Genomic DNA, 19405 nt, shown 5'->3' on the forward strand with positions numbered 1-19405 from the left:
TCAGACCCTTCCGAGAAGAGGAACTTTCAGTGGGAAAAGAAGGGCTAGCAAGGGGAGCAATTTGAGCAATTTGAGACATACCGAGGTGAGGACAATGCAAGGATGGGCACCATGCCCAGCTTGGCAAGAGTAGATAGGTTATCTGATCTGGAGCAGCAGAAAGCAAATAAAGAGCAGAGCTCTGGAGATGAAATGTGACAGAGATAAAAGAGAAATTGGATGGCCCCAGCTCTTTGCTTTCAAGGATACAACTCTACCGATTGTTAAGGTCATGCCCCTGGGCCAAGAATCACACTCTCTCCACCACAGAGGCATAGCTCTCCTGTGATCAAATTCAGGATAAGCTTCTAAGTCTCTTGCTAGATGACCTTGGATGGTTTTCATGGAAGCATATCCAGGGTGCTGCTCTCAATGGACTCACAGACAGCAACCAAGCATTTCAGGCTCTTTGGGGGATAGAAACAGACAGATAGCCATTCTAAGGCCCAGTTTGTGGGACCAAGAATGAGCTATGTGCCTGCATGTAGCAGCTGAATCCTACTAGGCTTTACCTACCTAAATTGCAGAGTTGGGAAAGGTTCAGAAAAGGACAACCAAAAGATCAAGGGTTGGAGCTACTCTCCTATGTGGAAAAGTTGTAGCGTTTGGAACTTGGAAGGTTAACTATAGGCATCTGAGAACAAAGTGCTGGAGTAGATGGACCATTGGCCTGATCCAGGAGGCTCTTCTTATGTTCTTATGTAACTGTTCCGCAGCATGGTGAACAAATTCATTTGGGTTGTTTTATTAGCTCTTCCTGCTAAATAAATTCACCGAAGAATTGTGCAACACAGCATTGTGCAATACTCACGAAACCACAATTCACATAGCAATGGTAGCTGCAGCTTGGGGGGGAAGCATTGCATTTTCAGCAGAAAAAACATTTGATATCTAAGAGCAGGGGGGGGAATGCAATTTTGCTACAACAGAAGCATCTGGAGAAATGACCCAGATTGCTCCCCACAGAAGCTGCTAATATTTAGGATAACTGCAAATTGTCCCCAAAAGACTCCCAAAGTTTAATGACATTATGGAAATAGGGGCTTTGGCCAAAAATCATGGCTGAAATTGCTTGCAAACCCATGAGGTTGGGAAACGGTTTTCCAGCTTTCTAATAAGAGGGATAAGCTTTGAATTCTAAAAAAGAAAAAAAAAGATGTGGTGTTTTGATATATCCACCAGGGGCCACTGCAATGCAAAGCAGCTTAGCCTGCTGGTTTCCTTACTGGCTCTAGGGAGGATTTGTGAATGGGGAAAGAAGAGTGACAACCTTGGCAAAAGGCAGTCAAAGGGAGCTTCTGCTTTCCCCCACGAGGAGATAGTTGGGAAGGGAAGGTTTAAAACACTCCTCCTGCTGCAATCTTGAAAACAATTGCACTCCCCATGATGCATTACCATCAAAAGAGTTATGGGCCCCGAATCATGGAAGGCACCGCAGGTTGAGAGATGGGGTGAAACTAGCTATCCATGCCACCCAAATGTTATTGTTGGCATCCGCCTGTCTCAGAAGGTAAACTGATGGGAATCAGCTGTGCATCAAGGGCAGAGGAGGAGCGGGGAGAGAGAACAAGAGAAAGGAGGCAGCCCCTTCTGGAAAGGAAAATAATGAAGAAAAGCAAACTTTCTTTGTATTTGCTTGGAAATGGGGGTGTAAGGTGGCTATCTGGCAGGCCTGGGCAACCTTCCGTGGATCTTAAACTAGGTCCGATCTGCACTATACATTTAAAGTAGCATCATACCACTTTAAACAGTCATGGCTTCCCCGCAAAGGATCCTGGGATCTGCTGTTTTATTAAGGATGCTGAAGAGTTGTTAGGACATACCTCCCTGCCCTCTTTCCCCTCAGTGAGCTACAGTTTCCAGAATGGTTTTACATTTACAATCAATCCCTCTTTTCCCAGGGAACTCTTGCGAACTGTAGCTCCATGAGGGAAATAAGGGTCTCCTAACAACTCTCAAGAGGGACGCGGGAGGCGCTGTGGGTTAAACCTCTGAGCCTAGGACTTGTCGATTGGAAGGTCGCCGGTTCAAATCCCCGTGACGGGGTGAGCTCCCGTTGCTCGGTCCCTGCTCCTGCCAACCTAGCAGTTCGAAAGCACGTCAAAGTGCAAGTAGATCAATAGGTACCACTCTGGCGGGAAGGTAAACGGTGTTTCCGTGTGCTGCTCTGGTTTGCCAGAAGCGGCTTAGTCATGCTGGCCACATGACCCGGACGCTGTACACCGGCTCCCTCGGCCAATAAAGAGAGATGAGCGCCGCAACCCCAGAGTCGGTCACGACTGGACCTAATGGTCAGCGGTCCCTTTACCTTTACCTTTAACAACTCTCAGTGCCCTTAACAAACGAAGTTCCCAGAATCCTTTGGAGTGAAGCAAATGCAATGAAGCTGTCCTCTGTGCACTTGCAGTGGCTGTCTGAACTGCACACGCCTCACTTTTAATTGCAGCTTTTAGATGGAAAACGCTGGAGCATTTCTCAAGAAACTGCAGAATTGTAGCCTACAGATTGTGGCTAACACCATGTCTTTACAGCTTCCAATGCTAGTGATGGGAGCAGACTGAAGCCAAAGTAAATAGTAATGTGTGCGCAGCCTGAGAGAAACCAGAACTAACAAAAAATTGTCCATCCCTAGACTGGTCACCTGAAAAGGGGGAGCGATCAGTTCTTTAGACTGCAATCTAAACGTATTTACTGGGATATAAGCATCACTGAGCACAATGGTGCCAACTCCTGAGTAAATATACATAGATTTGCTCCGCTAATCTTTCTCAGTGTTCAAACGCTGCCTGGTCACCAAGAGGTGAATTTTATCCTCCACAGGCAACTAGGCTATTAACTCTGAACAGTGGCCCATTCTACAGATTTTCCCCATCATCCATAAAACAGCATTCAAAATTACCCTTCAAATGACCGCAAGCTAAACAAGATTTTGTTCACTGCTCCTAATCATTTTACACCTTGTCACTTCATGCCATTTCCTCATTTCTAAGAATTTGTATCGAGCACCTACAGTTAATCTAAAGGCTCTCTTTGTACGCATACAATATTCTCTCTTTGCACCAGAAAGCTTTCCTCCTTCATGCGTCTTCAAAGTTTGACACAAATTTGTCTCTGAGCCAAAAAGCAAACCCAAACACCTCCATTCATACGGCTGTCAGTTAAGAAAATTGGCAATTTTTCATTCATTGGGAACTGAATGCTCCCCAAGGGGATGCCAGGTGATCCCGGTTCCTTCTGAGCATCAAAAGATTCTAGTCAAATGGGGTTTAAAATGCAAATATATGCTAAGGAAAACATGCCAAAAAAGCAATTAAGGAAATCACATCTGAACTATTCTAACCAGTAAGACTTTACTCAGGCAAGCCATTTTTGAGAAGGAGAAAAACTGCCTTTGCAAAAGATTTTTTTGGAAGTCTTAAGGTCTCGCAGACACAAAAAGAATCAGACAAGGTTGCTTACATTCATGATCTGGCCCCCTATCCATTAGCAGATCCAGTGACATTTATCAGGACTCTTGAACTACAAGCAGGAAGACTAAAACATACATTCACAAACCAATCCTACCCATGTTTACTTAAGAATAAGTCTTGTCGGCTAATTAAATACTTAGATTAAATGCTAATTAAATGCTTGGACTGTGTTTTTATTCCTCTACGAATGAAGCTGCAATCCTAAACATCTTATCCCATTCTTCAATAGAGTTTACTTCTAAGTTAGTGTATACAATTGCAATCTTAACCCCACTTACCTGGGAGTAAGTATGTTTGCATTCAATAGGACTCATTTCTGAGTGGACATAGTCAAGATTGCGCTATCTTAGGCTGTGATCCTAAACAACAGTAGGGCCCTATGCATGTCTGCTCAAAAGTAAGCTCCAGCGACTTATTATTGGGGCTTATTACCATGTAATTTTTTATAAGATTGCAACCTAAGTCCCTTTGAAATCAGTGTGTTGAGTAAGTCTCTATAGAACCAAGAAGTTCACAAAATATATTATCCAGTAATCAAGAATACTCTAAGTCTACAGTGACTTCTATTATTTAGGTAAAGGTAAAGGACCCCTGGCACTTAAGTTCAGTCGCAAACGACTCTGCGGTTGCGGTGCTCATCTTGCTTTACTGGCCGAGGGAGCTGACATTTGTCCGCAGGCAGTTTTTCTGGCTCATGCTCTGGCGAAACCAGAGCAGTACATGGAAACGCCATTTACCTTCCTGCCGGAGCGGTACCTATTTATCTACTTGCACTTTGACGTGCTTTAAAACTACTGGGTTGGCAGGAGCTGGGACCGAGCAACGGGAGCTCACACTGTCGCGGGGATTCGAACCGCTGACCTTCAGATCGGCAAGCCCTAGGCTCAGTGGTTTAAACCACAGAGCCACCCGATGCAAGGTACAAATGATATATATTAAGTGCAAATCATTAGATTTCCCCACCCCCCTTGGGGCCTCATTTACTATTGATACTAGCACCATCCATGAAGGAAAAGTCTCCCGCCTGTCTTTGATTCTTCCTATCTCTTTCCTTCCCCATATCTGATCTGACTGGTCATCAGGTGTGGTGCTTAGAATGTTAAACTAGGACCAGAGGGACATGACTTGTTTGTAACTGGGGAGGGGGAGAACCAGGAACACCACTTGAGCTCCTTGGAAGAAAGGTGGGACGTAACATAATAATAAATTTTAAATGTATAATGTCACTTGACTCCAGAGAACACGGCAAAAACCTGTCTCTTTCCTCTCTGCCCCTTCAGTTAAAAAACCCTGGAATATACTCTAGTTCTGCCCTGAAGTCAGCAACTCTTAAACAGCTCCACCCACTAGACCTGCTGCCCTTTGTGCCTGGAATTTCCTCCCGGAATACCAACTTGGTGCCACAGCTTTTTTCTCTCTGTTCAAAGCCTTCCTCCAAGCTCCCCTCTTACATGAGGCCCTTTCTTCCTCCTTACTCCACATTTCTTTTCTATCCCTCTGTTATGGCTCCCCCCGCCCCAGTCACCTAAATTCACACTCTTTGAGCCAGATTCTTGGTATGAGGAAAATAATGGCCCAACAGATCGTCTGGACTGTGTGGCGATGTTTCTAGGCATCCTTGTTCAAATTAACACATGTGGAAGCTTCCCCCGTTGCAAGCCGCATCAAAGCACATCCACATCTGCTTTGTGTAAGTACCTCAGAGCTGAACTAAAGCGCTATTCGGACATTTGTCTTCTGGGTTAAATCAACATGCAGGCAGGGAAGAGCATTCTAGATTCCCCCATCACCACCATCCCTCGGAACATCTGCTGTGGAGAGCCCGGTTTACTCATGGAGGGACCCTGATTTTCAGGATTCGATCTCGTGCAAAGACTCTACATAAGAACAGCAGGCTCCCTGCTGCAGTCACCCTCCATCTCAGAGGGCAAAGGGGGCAGTGATGAAGGGGGACAGAGCTAGCAGAAGCCATATAGAGTCTTCCTCTCACCTATTGATTTAACCCTGTGGATGAACGTTTCAAAGAATCATAGAGTTGGAGGGGACTCTGAGGATCATCTAGTCCAACCCCCTGCAATGAAGGAATATGAATGAATGCAGGGGCAAAGGCATTGTTGGCATCCCCTGGAGAAAGTACCATGAAGGCAGCTTTGCTGCTTGCACCTCGAAAGGAGTTGTGCCCAGCCTCTAGCGCCACCCTGGAATATTTATTTATTTACTTATTTGTTTGCTGCCTTTCCCTCCAAGCAGGGTAGGGCAGTATGCATGGTTCTCCCCTCTTCTTATCCGCCCAACAACCCTGTGAGGTAGGTTAGGCAGAGAGGCAGGGAGTGGTCCAAGGTCGCCCTGCGAACTTCATGGCTGGGTGGGGATTTGAACCTGGGTCTCCCATTTCCTAGTCTGACACTCTAACCACTGGACTGTGCTGACTCACTGAACAGCAACAGGAGCAGGACTCTTATCCTGCTCCAATGTGAATGGTGTGGGGCAGATATATACCAATCCTCTTCATGTCATACAACTAAAGCTGTTCTCAGAGAGAAACTGCTGCTAAGCAGAGGAAGAGGGATATGAGGCTGAAGGTTAAAATCCCATTGAAATGTCACAAAATAGCAAGCAAGTTTTCAAATCCAGCAGAACTCTTTGTCAGACTGGATGTCAAGGAAAGCCAGGGACTGTAGGGACATGACAAAAAGCTTCACTTCCAGTTGAAGCCATAATATCACTGAAAGAACAGCACCTTCACCTTCCATTACCCCTCTGTCCCAGACACTCCAGGGATGGAGTGATGAGCCACAGAGCAAGTCAAAAAGTCATGTGGATTAGCTTAATTTTGGAATCACACATAGTGAGAGAAAACCTCAGCTTCTACAAAAGCCATTTGCATGGAACACTTTCTACTTTTAAAAAAACCCTGCACTGTTTTTACCACTTCTTAAATTATTATTATTTCCCTCTCTCTCTCTCTTTGGCAATGCAGCAATAACCACAAAAATTGTTTTGGGCAGCTGTGCCATGCATAACATTTCTTGCATTCTACCATGTCCAAACCTTGCTTCAGTGACAGGGTGGCAAGCAGCCTGATTCTGTCTGGGTCCAGGTCATTTCGAAAGCTCAACTAGAGAAAGAAAAACTTGAGAAAAAGAAACGAGAGAAAAAGCGAGAAGTGAGATGTTTACTTAAAAAATGAGGAGAGAACCAATTTATTTTAACCAGAGAGGAATCACATGGTAATACTGCTGACCATCCCTACAGGATTATAGTAAGCATTACTGTGAATATATATGTGCGTGTGTGTAATGAAACTGAATACAGACAAGACAGAGGTGCTGTGTGTTGCAGGCTCTCAAGTGTGCAAAGTGAGTGGACAACCTGTTATGAATGGAGGTGGTGCTCCCCCGGACAGATTAGGTCAGTAGGCTGGGCATGCTTCTTGGCCAATTAATGTTGCTTGAGGGTCAGGTGGCTTCAGGTGGGAACCAGTGTGGTGTAGTGGTTAAGAGCAGTAGATTTGTAATCTGGGGAACTGGGTTCGTGTCTCCGCTCCTCCACATACAGCTGCTGGGTGACATTGGGCTGGTCACACTTCTCTGAAGTCTCTCAGCCCCACTCACCTCACAGAGTGTTTGTTGTGGGGGAGGAAGGGAAAGGAGAATGTTAGCCGCTTTGAGACTCCTTCGGGTAGTGATAAAGCGGGATATCAAATCCAAACTCCTCTTCTTCTTCTTCAGTACTGGCTACAAGTGACTGTCTCAAATTATGGGCCTTGCTTGGCTGTAGTGCTCCATGCTCAGGTAACCTCAAGAATGGACTACTGCAATGCACTCCACGTGGGTCTGCCCCTTGAAGACAGTTCAAAAACTGCAAATGGTGCAGAATGCAGTAGCCGGGATGCTGGCAGACAGGACTGGTCCAAAATATCTCAAGGAGTGCCTCTTCCCATAGAAACCTGCCCCAGAATCAAAATCTGCAGGGGAGGCCCTATGAGTTTCCCTGTGACAAGGTCAAGATGCAGCTTTTTCAGCAGGCCTTGGCGGGGGTGAGGGATGAGGTTGGTATATCCCTCCCATTTACATGCAACCCAATCTAGGACCCCATTATGAAGTGTGAGCTATAGATGCTTATGAATGAATGAGTAAATAAATCAATTTGACTGCTCAGATGCACCATACTATATTTGGGGAAGGGCCATAGCTCAGTGCTACAACATTTCCTGTCAGGCAGAAGGTCCAGGTTCAATCCCCAGCGTCTCCAGGTAAGATTAGGAGACTCCTTCCTGAAACCTTGGACCACAAGTTGGCGTAGACAATGGGGATGGGGGAGAAACTTGATCCAATTCGCTTTTGAAGATCAATTTATTCAATTTGCACTTTTGAAAAGATGTGGGACTTGAAACACAGCCATCCTGTAGCCCAAGGGACACATCCCTTGCAGGCGGACTGCATGCAGGTGATGGTGGGGGTCAGATGGAAAAATGGGAGGCATATCAGACATGGCTCTGAACTTTGCAATGGGCTACCTTCCAGCCATGAAAAGACCAGAGGTTTCTGAACATATTCGTTTCTACACACATCTATATACACCAGAGGTATCTCTCAGTCCTGGCAAACAAAGGACTCCACAGTTCAAGGACACACTCAAGCCAGGAAAAAAGCATACAGGAAGGGGAATAAGGGGATAGCCCAAGGACAGTCCCAAGGGCCAAATAGGAAGTCCTGGAGAGCCACATCCAGTCCCCAGGGCTCTTCACCCCTTGTTCTAAGCAGCAGGGGGATTTGGGCCCAGAGGCAGAGTGAGTGGGCAACAGCAAGAAGGGGAACAAGGAGGAGACCCGCTTATTGCCCACAAGCCTGCTCCAAAAGAATCCCAAACAAAACCTGGAACCAGCATTGCCCTCAACTCCCCGCCCCCAATGCTGCAGCCGTTGTTCGGTAGTAGTGGGAGGTATGTGAGAAGCCAGGAGCAGGAAAGCAGCTGGGGAAAGGATGTGCAAATATTGAGCAGCAGTGGAAGCATTTGATCAACAGGCCTTGGAGATTGTGGGCTGTTGTTTTTTTATTGTTAAAAAAAAGAGCTCTGCTGCAAAGCCAAGGATATTCCAATGGGTTGTCTAAAGCAAAGACCTTCACAACCTGTGCGGAGGGGATAAGGGTATTTGTGTTTGGGCAAAGCCGGTCAAGAGATAAGTGGCTCCACTGGAAAGGCAGCCTATGATTCCTAATTTTAAAAAGGCATGATGCAGGGTGGGGGGGGGGACTCCACAGAACTTGGAAGCAGCCAAAATGCTTATCTCAGCCAGCAGTCCCCTTGCGAGTGCATAAAAAGAAGCCAAGGCAGAGAAAGCCAAAGAGCGAATGGAGGCTGCAGGTGGTGCATTTCAGTTCCTGGAATGATCAAAAGCTAGAAGAAGGGGTCCCTGATCACATAATGAAGCCAGGTATGTCAATGTGAAACCCAAGAGGAGTCCTGGCTCTCTCCCTCTCACTGTTCTACCCAGCAATGTCTTGCCCTGTTCCCATTTCGTACTGTCTGGACTAACAGCCAAATCCTGAGTTTCAAGAAAAGCAGCCGCTTTGGGTTTCAGTGTAGCCTGCCTGGTCAGTTCTTTAATCTTTTTTCTCCCCTTTGCTGGATAGCAATGCTTTGAATATTCCAATTGTGAATCACATGGGTGAACACACTGTCTGCCCCAGAGCAGAGCAGAATAACACACAGCAAAGTTTCTGGGCAGGATTCTCTTCCAGGTCTACCTGGAGATGCCAGGGATCAAAACTGGGAACATCTGTTTACATGGCAGCTGCTCTGCCACTAATCTATGGCTCTCACTTCTTTGGTAAAGAAAGTTACAATCATAAAATCATAGAGTTCATAGAATCATCTAGCCCAGGCTTCCTCAACCTCGGCCCTCCAGAAGTTTTTGGCCTACAACTCCCATGATCCCTAGCTAGCAGGACCAGTGGTCAGGGATGATGGAAATTGTAGTCTCAAAACATCTGGAGGGCCAAGGTTGAGGAAGCCTGATCTAGTCCAACTCCCTGCAATGCAGGAATCTTTTACCCAACGTCAGGCTCAAACCCACGACCCTGAGCATGAGAGTAGGAGTCTCATGCTCTACCGACTAGGCTATCCTCAGTTAAAACATTCCACAGTATATTTTGCATGGAATATACTTAGACAGTCTCTTGGACAGTGATTCGGATGCAGAAGAATCCTTCACTGTGGTGGCACCCCAATTATGAACACCTCCACACATGCTTTTTTCCAGTGCCAGCTCAAAATTCACTCATCAGTTTACTAAAGGCATTTTTAGGATGATAGCTGTGAAATTATTTTGAAGTATGAAGCCGCTTCAGTGCTTCTGGAGAGTGCTGTTATTCACTGTGTTTTCAATTCCTGGTGGCATTTGTGGTAGTTTCTGGAATTTAATGCATTTATGGTTTTATGTTCTGTATTTTACTCTGCTTCGTAGCCAGCTCTGGTATACAGTGGTACCCCGCAAGACGAATGCCTCGCAAGACGGAAAACCCGCAAGACGAAAGGGTTTTCTGTTTCGGAGGCACTTCGCAAGACGAATTTCCCTATGGGCTTGCTTCGCAAGACGAAAGCCCATAGGGAAATCTCCGGGGACCTGTTTTAAATTGCTGGCGGTCGGGAGCAAAGACTTTCGCCCACAGCCGGCCTTCAGAAGAGGTCCTGGACCTCTTCTGAAGGCCGGCGGGGGGCAAAAGTCTTTGCTCCCCCCGCCTGCCTTCCCGGGACAGCGGAGAAGTCCCGCCCCGCTCGGGATGGCGGCGCAGAGCTGTCTGCCGTGCCGGGATCAGCGCGGGCTCTGCACGGCCATCGGGAGCCGGGGGAGAAGCCCGCCCCGCTCCAGATGGCCGCGCAAAGCTGTCTGCCGTCCGGGGACGGCAGGCACATCTGCGCCGCCATCCCAAGCGGGGCGCTAAGTCCCGCCCCGCTCGGGATGGCGGCGCAGAGCTGTCTGCCGTCCTGGGACTGCAGGCAGATCTGCGCCACCATCCCGAGCGGGGCGCTAAGTCCCGCCCCGCTCGGGATGGCGGCGCAGAGCTGTCTGCCGTGCCGGGATCAGCGCGGGCTCTGCACGGCCATCGGGAGCCGGGGGAGAAGCCCGCCCCGCTCCAGATGGCCGCGCAAAGCTGTCTGCCGTCCGGGGACGGCAGGCACATCTGCGCCGCTCCGCTCGGGATGGCGGCGCAGAGCTGTCTGCCGTCCTGGGACTACAGGCAGATCTGCGCCACCATCCCGAGCGGGGCGCTAAGTCCCGCCCCGCTCGGGATGGCGGCGCAGAGCTGTCTGCCCTGCCGGGACTGCCATCCCGAGCGGGGCAGGAGCCTCCATAGGCGCGCGTCACCTCTCCAGCCGGGGGAGGGTCGCAGGGGGCTGCTTTAGCCCCGCGCGCGCTCTCCCAGCTGGAGAGGTGACGTGCGCCTATGGAGGCTCCTGCCATAGGCGCGTGTCACCTCTCCAGCCGGGGGAGGGTCGCAGGGGGCTGCTTTAGCCCCGCGCGCGCTCTCCCAGCTGGAGAGGTGACGTGCGCCTATGGAGGCTCCTGCCATAGGCGCGTGTCACCTCTCCAGCCGGGGGAGGGTCGCAGGGGGCTGGGGGGAGATAGCGATCTCCCTGCAGCCCCTTGCTGCAAAAGACCGGGGGAAGCGGGGAAGCGAAGCGCTTCGCTTCCCGCTGCTCCCGGACCTCTTCTGAAGCAAGGGGTTGCGGGGAGATAGCGATCTCCCTGCAGCCCCTTGCTGCAAAAGACCGGGGGAAGCGGGGAAGCGAAGCGCTTCGCTTCCCGCTGCTCCCGGACCTCTTCTGAAGCAAGGGGTTGCGGGGAGATAGCGATCTCCCTGCAGCCCCTTGCTGCAAAAGACCGGGGGAAGCAGGGAAGCGAAGCGCTTCGCTTCCCGCTGCTCCCGGACCTCTTCTGAAGCAAGGGGTTGCGGGGAGATAGCGATCTCCCTGCAGCCCCTTGCTGCAAAAGACCGGGGGAAGTGGGGAAGCGAAGCGCTTCGCTTCCCGCTGCCCCCGGACCTCTTCTGAAGCAAGGGGTTGCGGGGAGATAGCGATCTCCCCGCAGCCCCTTGCTGCAAAAGACGTCGGGGGGAAGCGGGGAAGCGAAGCGCTTCGCTTCCCGCTGCCCCCAGGACCTCTTCTGAAGGCTGGCGGGGGGCAAAAGTCTTTGTCCCCCCTGCCTGCCTTCCCAGGGGCTTTTAAATCGCCCCGGACAGCGGAGAAGTCCTCCGCTGTCCGGGGCGATTTTAAAATGCCGCCCGCCAGCATTTTAAGATCGCCCCGGACAGCGGAGAAGTCCTCCGCTGTCCCAGGGTTTTTTAAAATGCTGGGGGTGGGAAGAAAAGCCCTTGTCCCCCCCCCCAGCCTTCAGAAGAGGTCCGGGGACAGACTGTCCCCGGACCTGGTCTGAAGGCGGTTTCCCTAGGAACGCATTAATTGATTTTCAATGCATTCCTATGGGAAACCGTGCATCGCAAGACGAAAAAACCGCAAGACGAAGAGACTTGCGGAACGAATTAATTTCGTCTTGCGAGGCACCACTGTAGTTTTGGATGGAAGACTAGGTTAGAAATAGTTTAGCTACACAAATAAATACATAAAACCCTCAATGCACATGCAACAGAAGGAAGAGGGGTGGCCCAGATTGAATGCCCAGTGACTCAGTGGGAGGGGTCCCTGCATTCCCACAAGAAGAACCAGCACTGCTTAGGCATAGCTGCATGCGTGAAGGCTTCCAAAGGTAAAACTAAAGGACCCCTGACAGTCACGAACGACTCTGGGGTTGCGGCGCTCATCTTGCTTTACTGGCCGAGGGAGCCGACGTTTGTCCGCAGTTTTTCCGGGTCATGTGGCCAGCATGATGAAGCCACTTCTGGCAAAACCAGAGCAGTGCATGGAAACGCCATTTACCTTCCCGCTGGAGTGGTACCTATTTATCTACTTGCACTTTGACATGCTTTCAAGCTGCTAGGTAGGCAGGAGCTGGGACCTAGCAACTGGAGCTCACCCCGTCACGGGGATTCGAACCGCCGACCTTCTGATAGGCAAGCCCTAGGCTCAGTGGTTTAAACCACAGCGCCACCCGTTTGTAGCTAGCCAAATTAATATGAAGCGAGTGGGAGGGAAGGGGGCAGTGCGGGCACACAGTGATGGAGTTTGGGCTAGCCAGCGAGGCCCCGCTCATCAATTTCATCAATGTGTAAGCTCTGGCTTCTGAAAAGGGCTTGATGAGCACTACGCAGAGGGTCGACTCCAGCAAAGTCAATGCCTTTGTGCATTGAAATTGTTCCGCAAACTCAATGACTTCACTGCATACAACCCAGAATCACCTGCTGCAGGTCACCCAACTCCTGCTTGGTAGCTTCCTAGGCTGTGCCGGTTCTGGGTGCCCATTCTGTTGAGCACCAGGCACACCGGGCTGGCTCACCTAGGTGAGTCTCTTCTGGACACAGGACAGCTGCATTCCTAAGTACCTCCTGCCTCATGTTAGGTAGTGCGGTTATACCTTCTTCTGAGTGTTACTGTGCTTTAACAAGGTTAGAATGTTTCAGGAAAAGCTGGCCAGGGGCTGTGCTGGGCACACAGCTTGAGATGTTATGTAAACAAAGAAAAAGGAACAAGCGCTGTGAGGATGGCCAGCAACAGCTTTGCCTCTCGACCTCTAAAAGTGCCACAGCGGGGAATGACAACTAGCTTAGCCCAACACACGGCACTGAATGCTTCCCACCAGGCATGGTAATTATTTTTCCATACCTCTTTGCTCTTTGCCCCGTCCCCAGCCTGGCAAACCCACTGCAAACGGCTGAAACATGAACCTGCCTTTGCCTTCCTGACACAGTGACAAATTATTTCCCACGTGGAAAGCCTGAGTTAGGCTCCGCGGTTCAGCTCCCTCGCAGCCCGAATCAGCAGCGAGTGAGAGAGCTGAACAAAAAGCTCTTTATTAAAACAGAGAGATCGTTTTACCTTTTATGTTCTGCAGAGCAGGAGCTGATTTCTTCTGATTTCGAGCCAACCTGTTTTAACGTGTGCCAAATTATTACCCCAGTGAAGGATTAAAAACGGTACTCTGTAACCGGCATGCATGTGACACCAATGTTGAAGGACCTAGGTCACATCCACAGCATTCATTTAATGCATATGGTTCTCCCCACCCAAAGAATCCTGGGAACTGTAGTTTGTGGGGGGCTTCAGAGGGCCTGGAAATGCTCTGCTACTGTAGTTGTTCAGTGCTGTTTCGTGTGAGTTTCCCATCAACCTTCTTCCTCCCTACAATGATGTAATCACACAAGCAATCACCATGTAGCTAAGTTGGCCTTCCCCATCCTGGTGCTATCTAGACACAGCTGGGTTCCAGCTCTCATCAGCCCCAATGGTCATAGATGCTGGGAGTTGTAGCCCCATACCATCTGGAGAGCATCCTGTTGGAGATGGCTGGGCTATGTGATGCCCATCACTAAATCCTTCAGAATGATTGTATGCTGGTTGGAAATGCAGCAGGGAGAGAATATCGCGAAAGTATCAATCAACAGGGGCTTCAAAGAGGATCTGTAGAACCCACCTAATGCCAGGCACCTGAGAGAAGAATACTGAAGGTGTTAGGGGTGCAGAAAAATGGACACTTCTGCAACTTGTCATACACACCCCTAAAAATTGGGTGAAATTGGGAAGTAGGTATTTCAAGAAGTGTTCACAATATGCACACATGCCTGCTTCAGCTCAGAGCTCAGCACTGACTTGAACTGTCTTCAGGACTCCCAATATACCAGCATGCAGGAAGATGTCTAAAATGCTTCTCGCATGTGTGAAGGTTTCACTCTCCATGACACACAGCCAGGAACTCCCGTCTGATCCTCTCTTCTGTCGGAATTATTACAAGCGTTGTATTCATTCAAGGGTGGGTTTGTGGATTTTCCCACAGGCATCAGCTTGGCTACTGTGAGAACAAAACACTGAACTTGATGGGCCTTTGGTCTGATTCAGCAAGGTTCTTCTTGTGTTCTTACAACATTCAACAAGGCTGCAATCCTAATCCCAATTACTTGGGAGTAAAACCTACCAAATTTAATGGGGTTTGCTTCTGAGGGGACATAGTTAGGATTGCAGCCGTAGGCCCAGATGTGCGGAGGAGACACATAACAGTAATGTAGTTTGGAAAAGCACCCTCATGTGTTCTATCAGCTACTGTAAAAACTGTCAACACCACTATCCTGTCATCAAATCTTTATCATTCCCACGATCACTTCATACTGATTCAATGGCTTTATGCCATTTTGATTCTGTTAGCCACCCGGAGCAACTTAAATGCAAAGCTGGGATATGTAAATATGGAGTTAAGATAATGTGCATATAAGCAGGTGTCAAAATTCAGCACAAAGTCTTGCTAGGGAGCACCATATTCATTCACATTTGGCTTTCCTAACCCAAAGAATTAAGCTTCCATGTGTATCTGGTGGAATGATGTTGGCTCTCCAGAAGAAGATGCAAAGAGACTTACAGCACAAGACTATGGATGTCTACTCGAAAGTTATGTCCCATTTAGCTCAATGAAATTTATTCCCAAGTTATACTGGGAATCGTAAACGGCGCTTCCGTGTGCTGCTCTGGTTCGCCAGATGCGGCTTAGTCATGCTGGCCACATAACCCAGAAGCTGTCTGCGGACAAACGCCAGCTCTCTCAGCCAGTAAAGTGAGATGAGCACCGCAACCCCAGAGTCATTCACGACTGGACCTTTACCTTTAAAACTGGGAATCGTAGCTCTATGAAGTGTAAAATAGAGTTCCCAAGATTATCTGGGGTAAGCCATGTGCTTTAAATGTGCTTACTTGGGAGTAAGCCCCAATATACACAGTAAGACTTACTTAAGAGCAAACATAGAATTGAACTGCTTGCTCACAATCTTTAGTAAGGCATTCAGGTTTTAGATGGGTAACTTTCTTAGTCCTACCATAGGTCTACAAAGTCATAGTTCAGCACTCTAAATTACTACACCAAAGCAGCTCTAGAGAAGCATTAAGGAGAGATGCTTCTCAACAGTGAGAACTCTTTGGGCAATATGGTTTGATGCTTACCAAAAACCCACCCTAACTTGCACATTTCGATGGACACTGGCCTCATTAATTTTCTGTTCTGGGGTGTCACTAGAACTGGCTGCTTTGATCTTCCCACGAACATTTGGATTTTCCATTTGTGTACACATCTCTGCTGGTTACAGGGATCAAAAGCGTGGCGCAGGGACCCTGTGCAGTAAGCTGGTAGGAATGCAGGCATCTTGTCCAAGTTCCTTTGCAGACTGAGAGGAGTATCTAAATCACAGTCTCAGGCCAGCTTTGTGAGTGAATTTACTGTACTCTGTGCCCTTTAGCTTTTAAGTAAAGGGTGAAGTTTGCAGTACTTCTGGAAAAGGGAATGAATCTCAGCAGTGAAACTCTGAGTGGGTTTCCTCTTCTTCTGAGCTTTTGCGGGTTTTGCCTAAGATAAAGTTGCTTCCCTATCAAATATCTGCCTGTGACCGACCTAAGCTGCAGCATGACTCTTGTCTAACCCGTGCAATTTTGGAAACACACATGCGCAGCAACTGAAAGCCTAAATTCTCTTCTAAGCATTTCTGAGGTTTTGAACAGTTTGAACAAATAGCATTTAACTCTGCAAATGATATACACTGCTAGACATCAGAATTGTCAATTCCCTTGGGAACAACCTTTGGAGATCAAGAGGTGATCCTGCACAAAGCACTGCATCCCCAGGAGAGCTCTTGCACCAGGAGCCACAATGGGTACCAGCAAACGGCCTGCTTGGGCAGCTCCATAAGGTCTCCCTGCTGATGTCTGTCCTGAGGGACCCTTTAGCTAGTGCTCAAATCTGAGTGCCTGGCAGCTGAATCTAGAGTCATTTTAATTTCTCACAATGCCCTGATGTAATGTTGCTCTGGGGCCTTGCAGAAAATGTAAATGGCAAACCCATTGGAGCACTGCTGCTGTCACCAAGTAAGCCCACTGACATAAGAGAGGGCCAACCAGAAAGCACTTTGCTAAGAGCCCCCTCACACCCGGATCTGGCCCTATCAGTGGCTGCACAGTTTTCATTCTCCATCTTTGCCTTACATAACGGAGAGATGCCCTGGTCAAGATTTCTCTCCCACCTGCCTCCACTAAATTCCTGAAGATGTAATGGAGCTCCATGAGAAAGCCCTGCAAGCTTGAGGCATTTCTCTATACTCCAGTGCCAATGTATTAGATATCTGGTATGGAGGAAAGGGAGAAGAAGTTAGGCAATGCCAGGTTTGCACTGAGAGAGCTGTCAAATCAACTGGAACTAGAGCTGAGTCAAATGTTCTCAGAGAAAGTTTTTTTAATGAGAAAAATTCTGTTTTGTTTTTCTCTCTACCCTTCCACAGAAAAAGCCCACTTTAAAAGAATTTATTTGAGTTTGTTTGTTTGTTTGGTTGGTTGGTTGGTTGGTTGCCCACCACACACACACAATATGCACAGCCTTAGAATAACAACAGGTCCAGGGCACTGTGGGAGCATTTGCCGGGGGGGGGGTTACAAAATGGCAGCCAGGTTGCCAACACCATTGTCGCTACTGTCTCTTGCAACAGCAGGCAGGCAGACAGAAAGTTGTAGTAGGGAAAGAGAGCTGGGCAGCTACCACTGCTAATTAGAGTGGCCAGTTATGCATTGATGATTTACATGCATGGATGCAAATTTAGAAATAATTTAAAAAGAAGCACAACAGACAATATGCCACTCTGCCACTTCCTTGCAGAGAAGCTGTCTGGACTGGCAGCAGCTGAATCTTTCCTCTCTCATAGTACTAGGACTTGGGCAGAATTCAGGACAGACAAAAGAAAGTACTTCTTCACGCGGTGCATACTTAAATGATGGAATGTGCTCCCACAAGAGGCAGTGATGTCCACCACCTTGGATGCCTTTAAAACGGGACTGGATGCTTCTTGCCCATTTAGCTCAGTTGGTTAGAGCAGTGTTTCCCAACCGGTGTTCCACGGCACACTAGTGTGCCGTGAGACGTCGGCTGGTGTGCCGTGGGAGGGAGGCGGGCGAGTCGGGCGGTGAGAGGCAGTGGCGGCAAGGATCCGCGTCGAGCCGGGGGCGGCTCCGCGGTGGTGGTGCCGAGCGGCGGGGCAGCGCGTGCAAAAGGGAGGAGCGCGAGACAGCGGAGGAGGAGGAGGCCGGCATGTCCGGGCAGCAGCAGCAACAACAGCAGCAGCAACTCCCGCCGCCGCCCCCTCCTCCGCCCGCTATCGCCGCCACCACCACAACAGCCGCCGCCGCCTCAGCTGCCGCCGCCCCTCAGTCCCTCGCTCTGCTGCCTCCTCCCCCCCCCACCCCCAAAGCTTGGAGGTTCCCCGGCAAGGGGGAGGGGGAAAAATTAAAAACTTTCACTTTCGTGCGTCCCTCCCGGCGTGACGCTGCGCGCTGACGTCACGGGGCTGTAATGGTGGTGTGCCGCGAGATTTTTTTCATTAAACAGGTGTGCCGTTGCCCAAAAAAGGTTGGGAAACACTGGGTTAGAGCATGGTGCTGATGATGCCAACACCACAGGTTCGATCCCCGTATGGGACAGCTGCATATTCTATCATTGCAAGGGATTGAACTAGATTGTCCTCAGGGTCTCCTTCCAACTCTACAATTTTATGATTCTATGAAATTCATGGAGGATGGCAGTACTCTGCCTCCACTGTCAGAGGGAGTATGCCTCTATGAGTACTAGTTGCTGAGAATTATCAGTAGAGAAAGAGAACTGTTATGTTTAGGTTCTTCTTCTATGCTTCCCATCCCATGAGAATAGGATGCCTGACTAGATGGGCCATTGGCCTGATCCAGCAGGCTCTTCTTATTTTCTTTCAATCCTAGCAGCATGATGCTGTCCTTCAGCACATCTGAGGACAGCAGAGTAGCTTAGAAGGCATGGGGCTGTGTGGCACACACATTTGCCCTCCCGCAGGCTACCACCACCCCACACACCCTTCAGCATCTTCTGTCTGAGGCAGCCGCCTTGCTTTGCCTAATAGTAGGGCTGGGGCTGGCCCCAGGAGAATCTAATTTTGGGAGGGAGTACTTATTGCTCTTCTTGCCCACCAATTCTCCCCTTCCAACGTCCCCTAGGAAACAACCTAGGAGGGAAACGAGACTGGGGTTGGAGGGAAGGATCCGTGGTATTTCTCCCCTGCAAGTCTACCTCCTGACTTGTGCATTATCTTGGCAAAAGAAGGTCTGGAAGCAGCCATTTGCCAGGTAGCATGCAATTCTGTTCTCAGAATAACTGTTGTGCCATGTTCGCTTGCTGAAAGAAAGGGGGGGCATGAAGCTCTTAGTATATATGTAACACCTCCTACACCCATTTCTATTCCAAGCCCTGTTTTAACAAGGCTATTTCAAAACAATCTGCCCATTTTGCCAAGATGCATGAAGGCGGGGAGTGGGGAGACGACTTCCAACCGCTTTTAAAATATAAAATGTTATATGATACTTAAAGCTATGTCTGCGTTGCAAAAACCCACAGAAGACTAATTCTTCCACCTCACAAGTGGGTAACATAGAAGTGTGAAGGGCGAGTCGTAGGGGCAAGCCTCTGAATGAAACCTTTATGAAGTCCCTGATCCAAATCTGGTGACAGACATTCAGTGGATTGAACCCACATAGTCAAAGCTCCTTCTGTCTGGAGGAAGCTGGAAGAAGGCTGAGGGAGAAGCAGGGAAAACTTAATTGCTCTACAATAATTATAGATCTATATCTGGGGGAACCCTATGTTTCCACAAAAGCTCATCCAGGGATTCGGGAGAGTTCCTCAGTGAGATGATAACACATAGCAGATACAACTTTCCTGAAAACCATTACCAATA

General features: G+C 48.9%; 2 protein-coding genes across 3 annotated transcripts in view; one reads left to right on the forward strand and one right to left on the reverse strand.

The window, feature by feature from the left end:
* Positions 1 to 19405, reverse strand: part of MATN4 (matrilin 4) — a 41539-nt gene that overhangs the window by 14897 nt on the left and 7237 nt on the right. The window lies entirely within an intron of this gene.
* The window catches only part of RBPJL (recombination signal binding protein for immunoglobulin kappa J region like), a 43668-nt gene continuing 33161 nt past the window's right edge, over positions 8899 to 19405 (forward strand). The window contains exon 1 of the mRNA XM_081196382.1: positions 8899 to 8946. Within this exon, the coding sequence (XP_081052508.1) occupies positions 8937 to 8946 (10 nt within the window). The 5' untranslated portion in view covers positions 8899 to 8936. The remainder of the gene's footprint in view (positions 8947 to 19405) is intronic.

The sequence above is a fragment of the Podarcis bocagei genome, assembly GCF_964188305.1.
Source record: "Podarcis bocagei genome assembly, chromosome: 5".
Taxonomy (NCBI): Eukaryota; Metazoa; Chordata; class Lepidosauria; order Squamata; family Lacertidae; genus Podarcis; species Podarcis bocagei.